At 42.0% G+C, this 12,677-nt stretch overlaps 1 protein-coding gene across 1 annotated transcript in view; it reads right to left on the bottom strand.

The window, feature by feature from the left end:
- Positions 1-12,677, bottom strand: part of FRAS1 (Fraser extracellular matrix complex subunit 1) — a 413,592-nt gene that overhangs the window by 100,760 nt on the left and 300,155 nt on the right. The window contains 3 exon segments of the mRNA XM_047719626.1: positions 6,112-6,144; positions 8,457-8,594; positions 11,067-11,181. Of these exon segments, the coding sequence (XP_047575582.1) occupies positions 6,112-6,144; positions 8,457-8,594; positions 11,067-11,181 (286 nt within the window).

Here is a 12,677-nt window from a genome sequence, read left to right as displayed (position 1 = left end):
TTCCCTCTGTGAGTAAATGGAAGAAAGCTATTTTCTGGCACATATTTTGTAACTAGAAAATATATCAACGGGGTGCGGAGTTTTGTAAACAAATATAAGAACTTACAATCAAAATGTCAGCAATTATATGTCTAGCTGTCCCTTTAAGCAATGTTTCTGATTTCTCTGAGAAACAGTCAGTTTGCCTCTCTGGGTCAGAGGCCCCCTGCGAGCACCACTTGCCTCGTGTATTTCCCTTGCTCAGGATGGCTCTGCAGAGCGTCTGGGCTTGGTCTGAAGCAGTCCGGTCAGGAACGTCAGCTTCCCTTCCTGTCTTAGCCGATCGACCAAATGAGCTGTTCTTCCTCACTCTGGGTCAATGTCCGGGCTCGGGCTTGTTGCCACCTTAGCTCAGTATGTGCCCAATTTAACATTTTCTCTCACAAAACTCTGCTAAAGGAGATGGCTTCCTACCAGTTTCCAAAAAATGTTCTCCTTAAAAAAAGGGAAACTTTTATACCCTTCACAACAATGAACTTGAAATGGCTCATGGACCTACATGTAAAAGCAAAACTATAAAACTCCTATAAGACAACAGAGGCGAAAATGAGATGACCTTGGGAAAGGTGATGCCTCTTTAGATAAAACACAAAAGACACGATGCATGAAAGAAATCACTGATAAACTGGACTTCATTAAAATTAAAAACTTTTGCTCTATGAAAAGCAATGTCAAGTGTATGAAAGGAAAAACCATAAACTGGAAGAAAATATTTTCAAGACTCATCTGATACAGAATTGTTATTAAAAATGTACAAAGAACTCATAAAACCCAACAATAAAAAAAGAGCCCAATTAAAAAACAGGCCAAAGACCTTAATGGATATCTCACCAAGGAAAATACATGGATGGCAGATAAACACATGAGAAGAAGCTCCTCACCATGTGTCAGCAGAGACACGGAAATTAAAACAATTATAAGATGCCATTATGCACCAATTAAAATTGCCAAAATCTGGAACACTGACACCACCAAATGCTGGTGAGGATGTGGAGCAAAAGGAACTTACACACTGCCGGTGGGAATGCAAAGTGGTACAGCCCTTCTGGAAGATAGCTTGGCTCTTTTTTTAAAAACAAAACTAAATATACTCTTACCATGTAATACAGCAATTGCACTCTTTGGTATTTACCCCAAGGATTTGAAAACTTAGGTCCATACAAAACCTGCGTACAGATGTTTATAACAGCTTTAGTTACAATTGCTAAAGCTTGGAAGCATCTAAGATGTCCTTTAGTAGACAAATGGATGAAATAAACTGTGGTACTTCTCTACAATGGAGTGTCATTCAGCACTAAAAATAAATGAGCTACAAAGCCACGGAGAGACACAGAAGACCCTTAAATGCATATTGCTAAGTGAACTAAGGCAATCTGAAAAGACCCCATACTGCGTGACTCTCACTCTGTGACCTTCTGGAAAAGACTAAACTATGGAAGACAGTAAAAAGAACAGTGGTTGCCAAAGGTGGGAAGTGGGTCTGGGAGATGAACAGGAGAACACAGAGGATTTCTAGGGCAGTGAAAATACTCTATAGGATATCACAATGATAGATAAATGTCATTATTCACTGGCCAAAACCCACAGAATGTACAACACCAAGAATGAACCCTAGAGTAACTACAGACTTTGGTTGATTATGACATGTCAGTGTAGGGTCATCCTTAGTAAAAAAATGTACCATTCTGGCGAGTGATGTTGACAAGGGAGAAATTATGCTATGCCTATGTATGTGTGGGGGCAGAGTGAATGGGGAATTCTCTGTACTTTCAATTTTTTTGTAAACGTAAAACTGCTCTAAAAAAATTCAATCTTTAGAACAATTAAAAAAAATTCATTCAATAACAACAAAAGAAAGAAACCAACCAACCAACCTCAGGCAGAAATAAGATAAATTAATTTGAGGTCAGCCCAACATCTATTTCCTTTACCCTGTATAATAGGTTCCAGGGCCATTTAACTTACAGTCCTGGAGAAGGTAATAGTTAACACCTTCACCTATTCAAGCTTTCAGGTAAAAGTTGAGGTTTAGAAACCAAACAGGCACACTCTTATGATACTTGTTTTTCACAACCAACACACATAAAGACCAGACTAAATAAAATATCCCATGTTCCATGTCAGAAACTTGTATTTAAGTCTTGGCTCTACTGTTAACCAGGACTGGAGATCTGGGCAGATTACTTACTCTAATGAACCTTCATTTTCCCAGTCTTAAAATGCTAAAAATAATACCTGTCCTTACAGTCTGGTTACGAGGATTAAATGAGACAACTTATATTGCAAATTGCTTTATAAAGTGTAAAATACTACATAATCTGTTGTATATTATTACTGATTGTATGAATTATCTAGAAGCCGACCACTGGAAATGAGCTGATACTGGGTTCACATCAATAATAATAAAACACTGGGGGCACCTGGGTGGATCAGTGTGTTAAAGGCTCTGCCTTTGGCTCGGGTCATGACTTCAGGGTCCTGGGATCGAGCCCCACATCGGGCTCTCTGTTCGGCAGGGAGCCTGCTTCCTCCTCTCTCTCTGCCTGCCTCTCTGCCTACTTGTGATCTCTGTCAAATAAATAAATAAAATCTTTAATAATAATAATAATAAAAAAACACTGGATAAAGAAATAATAAGGCATCCAAATTGGAAGGGAAGAAGTAAAACTGTCACCATTTGCAGATGACATGATATTATACACAGAAAACCCTAGATGCCACCAAACACTGTTAGAACTGATAAAAAAATTTAGTAAAGTTGTAGGATGCAAAACCATACAAAAATCTCTTGCATTTCTATACCTCAATAATAGGCTCTTGGAGATGTTAAGAAAGTAATCCCATTTACAACTGCATCAAAAAGAATGAAATACCTAGGAGTAAATTTAAGGAGATAAAAGACCTGTGCTTGGAAGAAAGAACCTGAAAAAGACACAAATAAATATAAAGATATTCTACGCTCATGGATTAGAAGAGTTAACATTGTCAAAATGTCCATAACAACCAATGCAGTCTGCAGATTCTATACAATCCCATCAAATTTCCAATGGCATTTTTCACAGAAATAGGACAAATAATTCTACTTTTGTATGAAACTACAAAAGACCTGGAAAAGACAAAGCAATCTTAAGAAAGAAGAATAAAGCTGGACGCACATGCTCTCTCAAACTGTATTACAAAGCTGTAGTAATCAAAATAGCATAATATTACCATAAAAACAGATCAATAGAGATGAATGGAATAGAACAGAGAAGCCAGAAATAAACTTACATGCATATGGCCAATTGATTTATGACAAAGTAGCCAAGAAGATGCAATGGAGAAAGACAGTCTCTTCAATCCATGGTGTTGAGAAAACTCAACAGCCTCATGCAAATGAAGGAAATGGTACCATTTTCTTGTGCCACACACAAAAAATAACTCAAAATGGATAAATACTTGAATGTAAGACCTGAAACCATAAAAGTCCTGGAAGAAAACAAAGGCGGAAGCTCCTTAATATCAGCCTTGGGGATGATTTTTTTGGATTTGAAACCAAAAGCAAAAGCAACAAAAGCAAACAAACAAGTAGGACTACATCACACTAAAAAGCTTTTGCACAGCAAAGAAAACCATTGACAAAATGAAAAGCCAAACTACCAAGTGGGGGGAAATATCTGCAAATTATATATCTGAAAGGTTAAAATCCAAAATATATAAAGAACTCATACAATCAATACAAAACCCCCAAACAATCCAGTTAAAAAATGGGCAGAAGATCTGAATAGTCATTTTTCTAAAGAAGACATACAGATGGCCAACAGGTACATGAAAAGAAGCTCAACATCACTCATCATCAGGGAAATGCAAACCAAAACCACAATGAGGTATCACCTCACACCTGTTAGAATGACTCTATCAAAAGGACAAGAAATAGCATGTGTTGGCCAGGATATGGAGAAAAGAACACATGGGCACTGTTGGAAGAAATATAAACTAGTACAGCTTCTATAGAAAATAGTATGACATTTCCACAAAAAATTAAAAACAGAAATAGTGGGGCGCCTGGGTGGCTCAGTGGGTTGAGCCTCTGCCTTTGGCTCGGGTCGTGATATTGAGGTCCTGGGATCGAGCCCTGCATCGGGCTCTCTGCTCAGTGGGGAGCCTGCTTCCCCCACCCACCCGCCTGCCTCTCCGCCTACTTGTGATCTCTGTCAAATAAATAAATAAATAATCTTTAAGAAAAAACAACAACAACAACAAAAAAACAAAACAGAAATAGTACATAATTCAGCAACTCTGCTTCTGGGTTATCCAAAGAAAATGAAAACACTTTGTGTGCCTGGGTGGCTCAGTCGGTTAAGTGTCTGCCTTCGGCTCAGGTCATGACCCGAGGGTCCTGGGATCGAGTCCTGAGTTGGGCTCTCTGCTCAGTGGGAAGTCTGCTTCTCCCTCTCCCTCTGTCCTTTCTCCACCCCCTGCCAGTGCACGTGCTCTCTCTTTCTCTCAAATAAATAAAATCTTAAAAAAAGAATGAAAACACTAATTTGAAAAGATATATGTACCCCCATGTTTACTGAAGCATTATTGACAATAACCATGACGTGGAAGCAACCTAAGTGTCCACTGACAGATGAACAGATGATGAAAAGGTCGCGTACATATGCAATGAAATATCACTCAGTCATAAAAAAGGAAAATCTTGCCATTTGTAATAACATGGATGGACCCTGGGGGCATGAAGCTAAATGAGACAGGTCAGACAGAAAAAGGCAAATACCATATGATCTCATTGATTTCTGGGCTCTAAAACAAACAAAACCAACCAAACAAACAAACGAATAAACCCAAGCTTAGAACTACAGAAAACAACAAATTGGTGGTTGTCAGAGGTGGGGTGGGGTTGGGGGGGGGCTCTGAAATGGCTGAAGGGAGCCAAAAGGTACAAACCTCTAGCTATGACTAAGTCTTAGGGGTGTAATGTACAGCATGGTAACTACAGTTAGTAATAGAGTATTACATTAGGGAGACAGTAAATGCCGAAGTTACAAGAAAAATAATTTGTAACTATATATGGTGACTGATATTAACTAGACTTATTGTCGTGATCATTTTGTAATACACCCAAATACTGAGTCAGGATGCTGTACACCTGAAACTAACACGAAGCTGTATTTCAACTTGTTACACGTCATGTGTCAACTGCATCTCAATTAAAAAGAAGCAATGACACAACAATGAAATTTACTGTTGATTCAAGTGTGATTCTAAATCCTCAGAGAAGGAAAGAAGGTCTGGGAGTTTGAAGGAGATGTCTTTTCTCTCCAACCAAAATTTATCCTACATGGCATAGAACAGGACCTATGGGTGGTTGATTCCAATGGAACAGTCACAACCCCAACTAAACAGCAGCTTAGGGTGTCGTCTACAGCCAACCATCCTCACACCAGACCTAAAACAAGAAAGCTTGTCCCTCTGCTGTTCTACAGAGATGCCAGATCTGACCACACGTCTGCTCGCTGGCATGGAGCTTCTACAGCGTGGGGACCCAAAGCTGGGATGCCGGGGTCTTCCACACACAGCTCATCTCCCTCCAGGAGCAAAGCAATCAAGGGAAGGCTCAGTTCAAGACACTGAACACCACGATCCATTAGCTCAGTGTCACATGGAATGACAGGACCAATCATTGTTCTGGGAGCTTTATATATGTATGATTATTAGTTATCATCCCCACTGTTGAGTGAGCACGCATAGAGAGGTTAAGAAACATTCTCAGAGCAACTGACCCCCGGGGCAGTCTGCATCCAGAGGCTAAGAGCTTAACCACTATCACCTCTTTTTAATAGATACTGGGACTGTTTGAAACAGGACTTAAACAACCCTAATCTTTGGAATACTGGATGGATAATTTTCTTCTATGAATACAGACTCAAGCTATTACTATTTAACTAGTCATGAGACTATTCCAGAAAAACTTGTCTTATATAACTTTTAAGCAGTTCTTAGAAAATAGTAATGATGAAGGGAACAAAAAGGACTAATAAGGCAAGGAAAAATCCCATTTTCTAACAAAATTACTATTAAAATCGTCACCTGTGAAGTGAAATTTCACCGATTCTGGGAGACCTGAAACAGAAAAGAGAAAATCAATACATTGGTGTGCATTTGGGGGTCAGAAATAGATGGAGAAGATACGAAATATGGGGCAGAGGTTAGAAAAGTAAAGCACGTTTTAACCTAAATAATTATGGTTTGAGGAAAGATCACCAGGTCTTTTGTTAATGTTATGTTGAGTTTAATGGTGCCAGCACTAATTTTAAGTAACAAAAAGAATGGCAGAGTAGAATAATTTTATATCCCAGTAGTTAGAGTGATTTATAATACATTCATTCAGATCCCATTTTATCAGTACATAAAATCCTACAAATTGGTGAATGTGTATGATGTCGTATATCACTGACAGGCTCTCTGGTGGGTCAATTCCATTGTAGAATTGAGTGATGCCTGGGACATTGATTTACACACTATAACGATGTGAGAGATTTATCTCATGGCATTTATCCCATAGATTATACAGGACAGGACTCTGCTCTCTCTAAAAAGGCTCTAGGAACTTAGGCAAGTATAATAGATATGGAAATAACTTCAACCATGGCTGACACGTTTTCCTTCCCTCTAATCCCAGGATATCCTGAGTTTCTTTGTAAAGTAGGTCTTTTGAAGTGGGGGTTAGAGAACCATGAACATTTTCATGGGCTATTAGTTACCCAGTTACCAAACACTGGGGATCCTCCTTAGAGAGAAGGCCTACACCTACGTTTCAATATTTTCAAAGAAGAGTTAATCATTTTCTGGACAATTGCATTTATGTATATAATGGAAAATGTGACTTTAAATGCTTTCTATAATTTAAGATGTAACTCTAAAATTATTTAACCCATGTTCAAATTACATAAGAAATCACCAGTCATTCTGGATGAGTAAGGCTACTATATAAACATAATATTCCGTATTAATCATGTTATGTACATACACCTTAAAGATCATAAGGGAACAGGCTTCAAGATTTTTAGAATCATTCCAAGGCGCAGAAGTATTTAGGTATAGGACTCAAAACTCCTGCATTCCGGTCAGCAGCTTTGGGTACGGGTCGAGGGGAGAGATAAGGGATAACGAAGATTAACTATCTTGGCTCAGTGGAAGGGCACAAAATGGTTTGTATTCGAAGAAATCCAGTTATTCGGGACGCCCGGGGGCTCGGTTGGTTGAGTGTCTTTCAGACGGAGAAAGTCTGAGAGTCTCCCTTTGGATCAGGTCATGATCCCAGGGTCCTGGGATCGGGTGCTGCGATCAAGTCCTGCTTCTCCCTCTGCCTGCTGCTCCCCTCTGCTTGTGCACGCGCTCTCTCTCTCTGACAAATAAATAAATAAAATCTTAAAAGAAACCCAAAAACTAGTTATTCTTTTGTTCAGTCTTCTCTTCCTTTACAAACGGTGGCTTCTGTCAAATCCTGGCCCAAACGGTTGCATTCTTCATTCCCCTGGAGGACCTCCTCAGTGTAGCCTGGCATGTTTCTCACCGGATTCCCCTCCCCCACAGCCCACCCACCTTGGCCTCCTCCTCCAATCCACTCACATCCTGCAGCTAACGAGTTCTTCATGAAAGACCATCTCCCCAGATCTAAACCTCCACTGGGTTCCTATTGCTCTTGGGATAAAGATCTAAATCCTGACGCTTCCAGGGCCTCTGAGGTGTGGCCTCTCTCTCTCCCTCCAAGATCATCCTTGTTCAGCTTAACCTTCTATATTCCAGACACGGACTTTTTGTTGTTTATTTTTTAAACCCCCAGAATGTCACACTCTCTCCCCTCTCAGGGCCTCTGCCCACGAGCTGTGTGCCCTTCCTTGGGAAATGTTCTCCCAAGTATCCCAAGAGGCACATTCAGGCTGATGAGCATCTACTTGTCCCTCGCTGGGGCAGTCTCCGCTGAACTCTTAGTCTCGAGCAGTTCTGTTACTTCGAACACCACTGAACATTTTTCTTTCTCTCCAGAGCTCTTGCCTTAGTCTACAATTAAACACTCATTACTGGGATTATTTCTCAAACTCTGTCTCCCTACCTAGGTCCCAAAACTCACCAAGAACAGGATTCATGCCTCTTTTTGTTCACCACTATGCTCTCCAAGACCTCACAGCCACATAAGAGGCCCCAAATAAAGATTTATTGAAAGCATGCGTGCATGCATGAATAAATGGAAAAAAAAAATGAGGAACTGAGCCCAAACTACACATTGGCCCACAAGCCTCAAGTGATTTTGAACAGCTATAAAGCGATATCACTAAAGTGTCAGAAGGACAACAGGAAGAGTTGGGGAGAAGCTGCCATGAGGCTCCCCAGAGAGTAGTCGGGGTGCCTGAGAAGAGAGGAGAAGGCATTACCAGCGAAGGAGAAGGCCGTGATCTCCTGGAGGTGGGGAGCTGCCGGGGGAGGACGGTACATGATCTTGCCCTGGTTGATGTCTTCCTGTGTGAAATACCGGATGGGAGAGTGAGGCTGGTCCCTGTGTTCGATGATCCCTGGGGAGCAAGAGACTCAGCATCAGCACCGACAGTAAGTCTGATGGTTGACGGAATGCCTGGGGCCATAAATCTGCCTTTCCCCCTGGTGGGGGAGTCATCTATCCTTCAAGAGCAAGTGCTCTCCCGTTTCTCTCATCATACCAATCTCCAGTCATTCAAGAAAAAGGCAAATCTGAAACCGAAACAGACTTCAACAGGATCTTTTAAAAAATGCTTAATTGAATTACAGCTGACAGTACGATATTAGTTTCAGGTGTACCACTTAGTGATCTGACAATTGTATACATTATGAAATGCTCCCCACGATGAGCGTAGTTACCATCCGTCACCACACAAATTGATCACAGTATTACTGACTATATTCCTTAAGCTGCTTTCTTCATGCTTGCGACTTGTTTATTCTGTAACTGGAAGTCTGTACCTCTTAACCCCTCCACCGCCCCCCTCCCCATTCCCCTACCTACCACCCTTCTGGCAACCACTAGTTCATTCTTGGTATTTATGAGTTTATTTTTGAGTGTTTGTTCATTTGTTTCACTTTTTAGATTCAGACACAAATGGAAGCATATGGTTTTTGTCTTTCTCCGTCTGACTTACTTCACTTCGCATCACACCCTCCAGGTCCAAGTCGTGTTGTCACGAGCGGTAAGATTTCATTCTCTTAGGCGTGAGCACCATCCCAGCCCCACATCTTCCTCATCCGTGCATCTACGGTAGACACGGAGGCGGCTCCCTATCTCGGCTGTTGTAAGTAAGGCTGCCGTAATTACAAGGGTGCATGTATCTTTTTGAATTACTGTTTTTGTTTTATTTGGGTAAATACCCAGTTCCTGGATCATACAGTAGATCTATTTTTAATTTTTTGGAGAAACCTCCATACTGTTTTACACAGTGACTGCACCCACTTATACCCTTGCCAACAGCGCACAAAGGTTCTCTTTCTCGCACATCCTCGCCAACGCTTGTAATGTCTCACCTTTTTGATACTAGCCATTCTGACTGGTGTGAGGTAATACCTCATTCTGGTTTTGATTTGCATTTTCCTGATGACGCGTGGTGTTTGAGCCTCTTTTTGTGTGTGAAACCCAAATAGATTTCTGACAGAAGTCATTGACCATAATCAATAGTAAGACACAAACTACTACCCCTAATATAACTTAGACTAGGTAATTCTCTACAAGTCATAGACATTTCACCATAATTTGAGATTCTTTCGATAAAGTTTAAAGGTCAAGCTTGTTGAGAAAATGATATAGTTTGGGCTCCTGGTGAGGCTATAATGACAGTTTTCTCAACTTACCCCTTTCCTTCAGAAACACCTCGGCCTCTGTGATAACCTTTGGCAACAGAAACATGGATCATGATTATTCTAAGAATTGGATTTGCAATTTTAACTCTGGGATAAATCTTTAGAGGCTGAAAATTTACCTATCATTTCTAAATTTTGTAGGCACAGAAATAATGCTCTGATCACCTTTCATGTCCTATCAACTCTTTCAAAGAAGGACACATGGGAGAGTTGGTGTTGAACTAATTCAGGTTCTGAGGGGCTGAGGGACCTATAGTCATTCTCCAAAAGACAGCCCAGGCTGCTGGATGGAGAGCTCCACTCTGCCCTGGCAATGTAAGGAGAAATGCTCTTGCTATGACTCAGCAGATTTAGAAAAAGAGAAGCATGACTTTTAGGTGTTTCCTTTCTCTGGACTTTATCAAAGGGTAATATAATTTAATTTTTAGACATTTATCTCTCCTGGGGGATTCGATAATGTGGAAGGCTTGCATCCAGGGCAATGGTTGGTCTCAGGACGTCAGCCTCAGATTCGGGAGCAGAACTGTCACTAGAGCTAATCTCCCTTCCATGAGGGACAGCCACACCTCTGTTAGGGACAGGTTTATTAGTTAAGCCCCAAGTTCAGCCATCTAAAGAATGAAGGGTGATGGCAGGGGCCCCTCTCCTTTCTCCTGACTGGTTTCACATGTTCATTTTCCCTGCCATGAAAGGGGGGATTCATCCAAAGGGGAAAGGCACCGGGTGTGTGCGACTCAGCACACTCTGCACTCGCTGGCAGAGCTCCTTGTCCTGAGCACACACTCGTTCCCATTCTTGTCTGTTCACCTCTCCTATCCTCATCAGAGCAGGGTCTGTCCCTGCAGACCGTGCCCACGTCTGCCCAGTTCTGCCCGTGCATGAGAGGGGCAGCTCAACCCAGTGACTCAAGTTGTGCGCACACCATATTCTCCAGCCAGCTCTGGCATACCAAAGCTGACACACTCATCTCCATCTGTCTGACGACAGTGTCTCTTTCTCAAGTGGTCCTAAACTCAGAACAAGGGAACAGAGAGCGTGCATAATTGTTACTGCTTAAATCCTCAACAAGTACCTGCAGACGAAACTCCCGAGCTTTGAAGATAGGCCAACAATTAGAAGACAAGAGCATCACTCAAAAGGTCATTGACTGCACGCCTTACCTTGATTTGGATGCAGAGGTACAGTGATGTTGTATATAATCTTTCTGCTTGGTCTCTCAGAGTCTATGAAGGAGAGGGAATGAGGCTGGATCACAGTCAGGGCATCCTCCCGAGCCTAAACAACATTTAAGGAAGAAGAAGAAAAAACAGGGTGACGAAAACAAAAGCCAGAGACAAAAACAAACCTTATTTAAAAAGCAGAAACAACAACAACAACAAAAATAAAAACAAAAACATGCTCACTCTGGGCTTTTAAATTAGTTACAGCAAAATTTTTTCTGAAAGCTCGGAAGAAGGATCTGGTCTCTTGCACTGCAGGTCTGTCTTGGTCTTAAGAACCTCAGAGGATCTTGAATCTTCCTCCAGTTCTCTTGCACTCTCCCCTCCCCTGCTCGCTGCCCCAGGTTTGTGTTGGTGCATACTGTGGGGTGTCCCAACATGACCACTTCTCCCCAGGTGGGACTCGCAGTGGGACGCGTCAACACGAGCCAGCAGAGCCTGCTCTCCTCCTGTCCTCCTGTCCTGCTGTCCTGTCCTGCTGTTCGCAGATGTCACTACATCTCTGCTCCTCTGACGTCATGGGCTGAGGCTGCGTCTGGTAAGAAGCCCTCCCTGACCACACCAGCTTTGCCAACGGGAACTGTGATGTTTTCAAAGGGCAAAAGATGAACTCACCTCAAACACCAAAAGACACTCATCATTTGAATTCAGAGGTTTAGGAATTACTTATTAAAGCACATAAAACTAGTGCATGTTTTCTTTGTCTCCATTGTACCCTTCAAAAGGATTACATTTTGCTTTTCTCTTCCAGTCCTCAGTATCCAATGAAGGGGTCAAGCAAAATAAATCAAAAGGCCAATGTGTACATATTTTTTTTTACTGTCCATTCACTTGTATATAGCCATAACCCACCAATAGTGACAATTCTCAAAAAGAGAGAAAGAGAGAGAGATTTCGAATCCCATGACCAGGCATAACAGGGAGTTGGGGACAGCAGCAAAAACATACAGAATGGAGATGAGAAAAGGGAAAAGTAGTGTGAGGACAGGCCCCTTGCCTGGGTCACATATGCTGTTAACAAGACAGAACAAAAATATCCGGCTCCTTGCCGGCTCTTCCTAGCTGACCCCTGCAGGGTTGAGGGGGACATGCTGTCTGCCTCTTTGAAGCTCTGCTTCCTCCAGAAGGAATTTCCCCACTTGGGAAAGGATTAAGTAGGGCTCAGTCATTCCCATGCAGGAGGGCGTGGTGCTCCTCTTGTAAACCGAGAAAAGATTGAAGGTCGCAGTTGCTTTGTAAGTGTCCTGAAGGCACACTTGTGCCGGGAGAGGAGAGGCGGCATTTGCAGGTTGGGACAACCCCCCTAGAGTACAGAGTCATATTTCAGGCCACTGCTCGGGTCTGGAATGTCATGAGTAAGGAAAGTAAGAGTTACAAACAGCCGCTGGTCTCTCACTCTAAAATAAAACAAGTAAGGACAACAAATGAAAAATCTAGGCCCTGTGGGAAGTGTTTACAGCCTACGTGAGTGTATACACACCTATACCCGCGAACAGGTGTGGGACAGCCACGTGGACAGAAAAGGGCAGGCTCAGCACCTCGTTCAGCTCC

Source organism: Lutra lutra, chromosome 2 (assembly GCF_902655055.1).
Source record: "Lutra lutra chromosome 2, mLutLut1.2, whole genome shotgun sequence".
Classification (NCBI taxonomy): Eukaryota; Metazoa; Chordata; class Mammalia; order Carnivora; family Mustelidae; genus Lutra; species Lutra lutra.
This window is presented reverse-complemented; position numbering and strand designations above follow the sequence as displayed.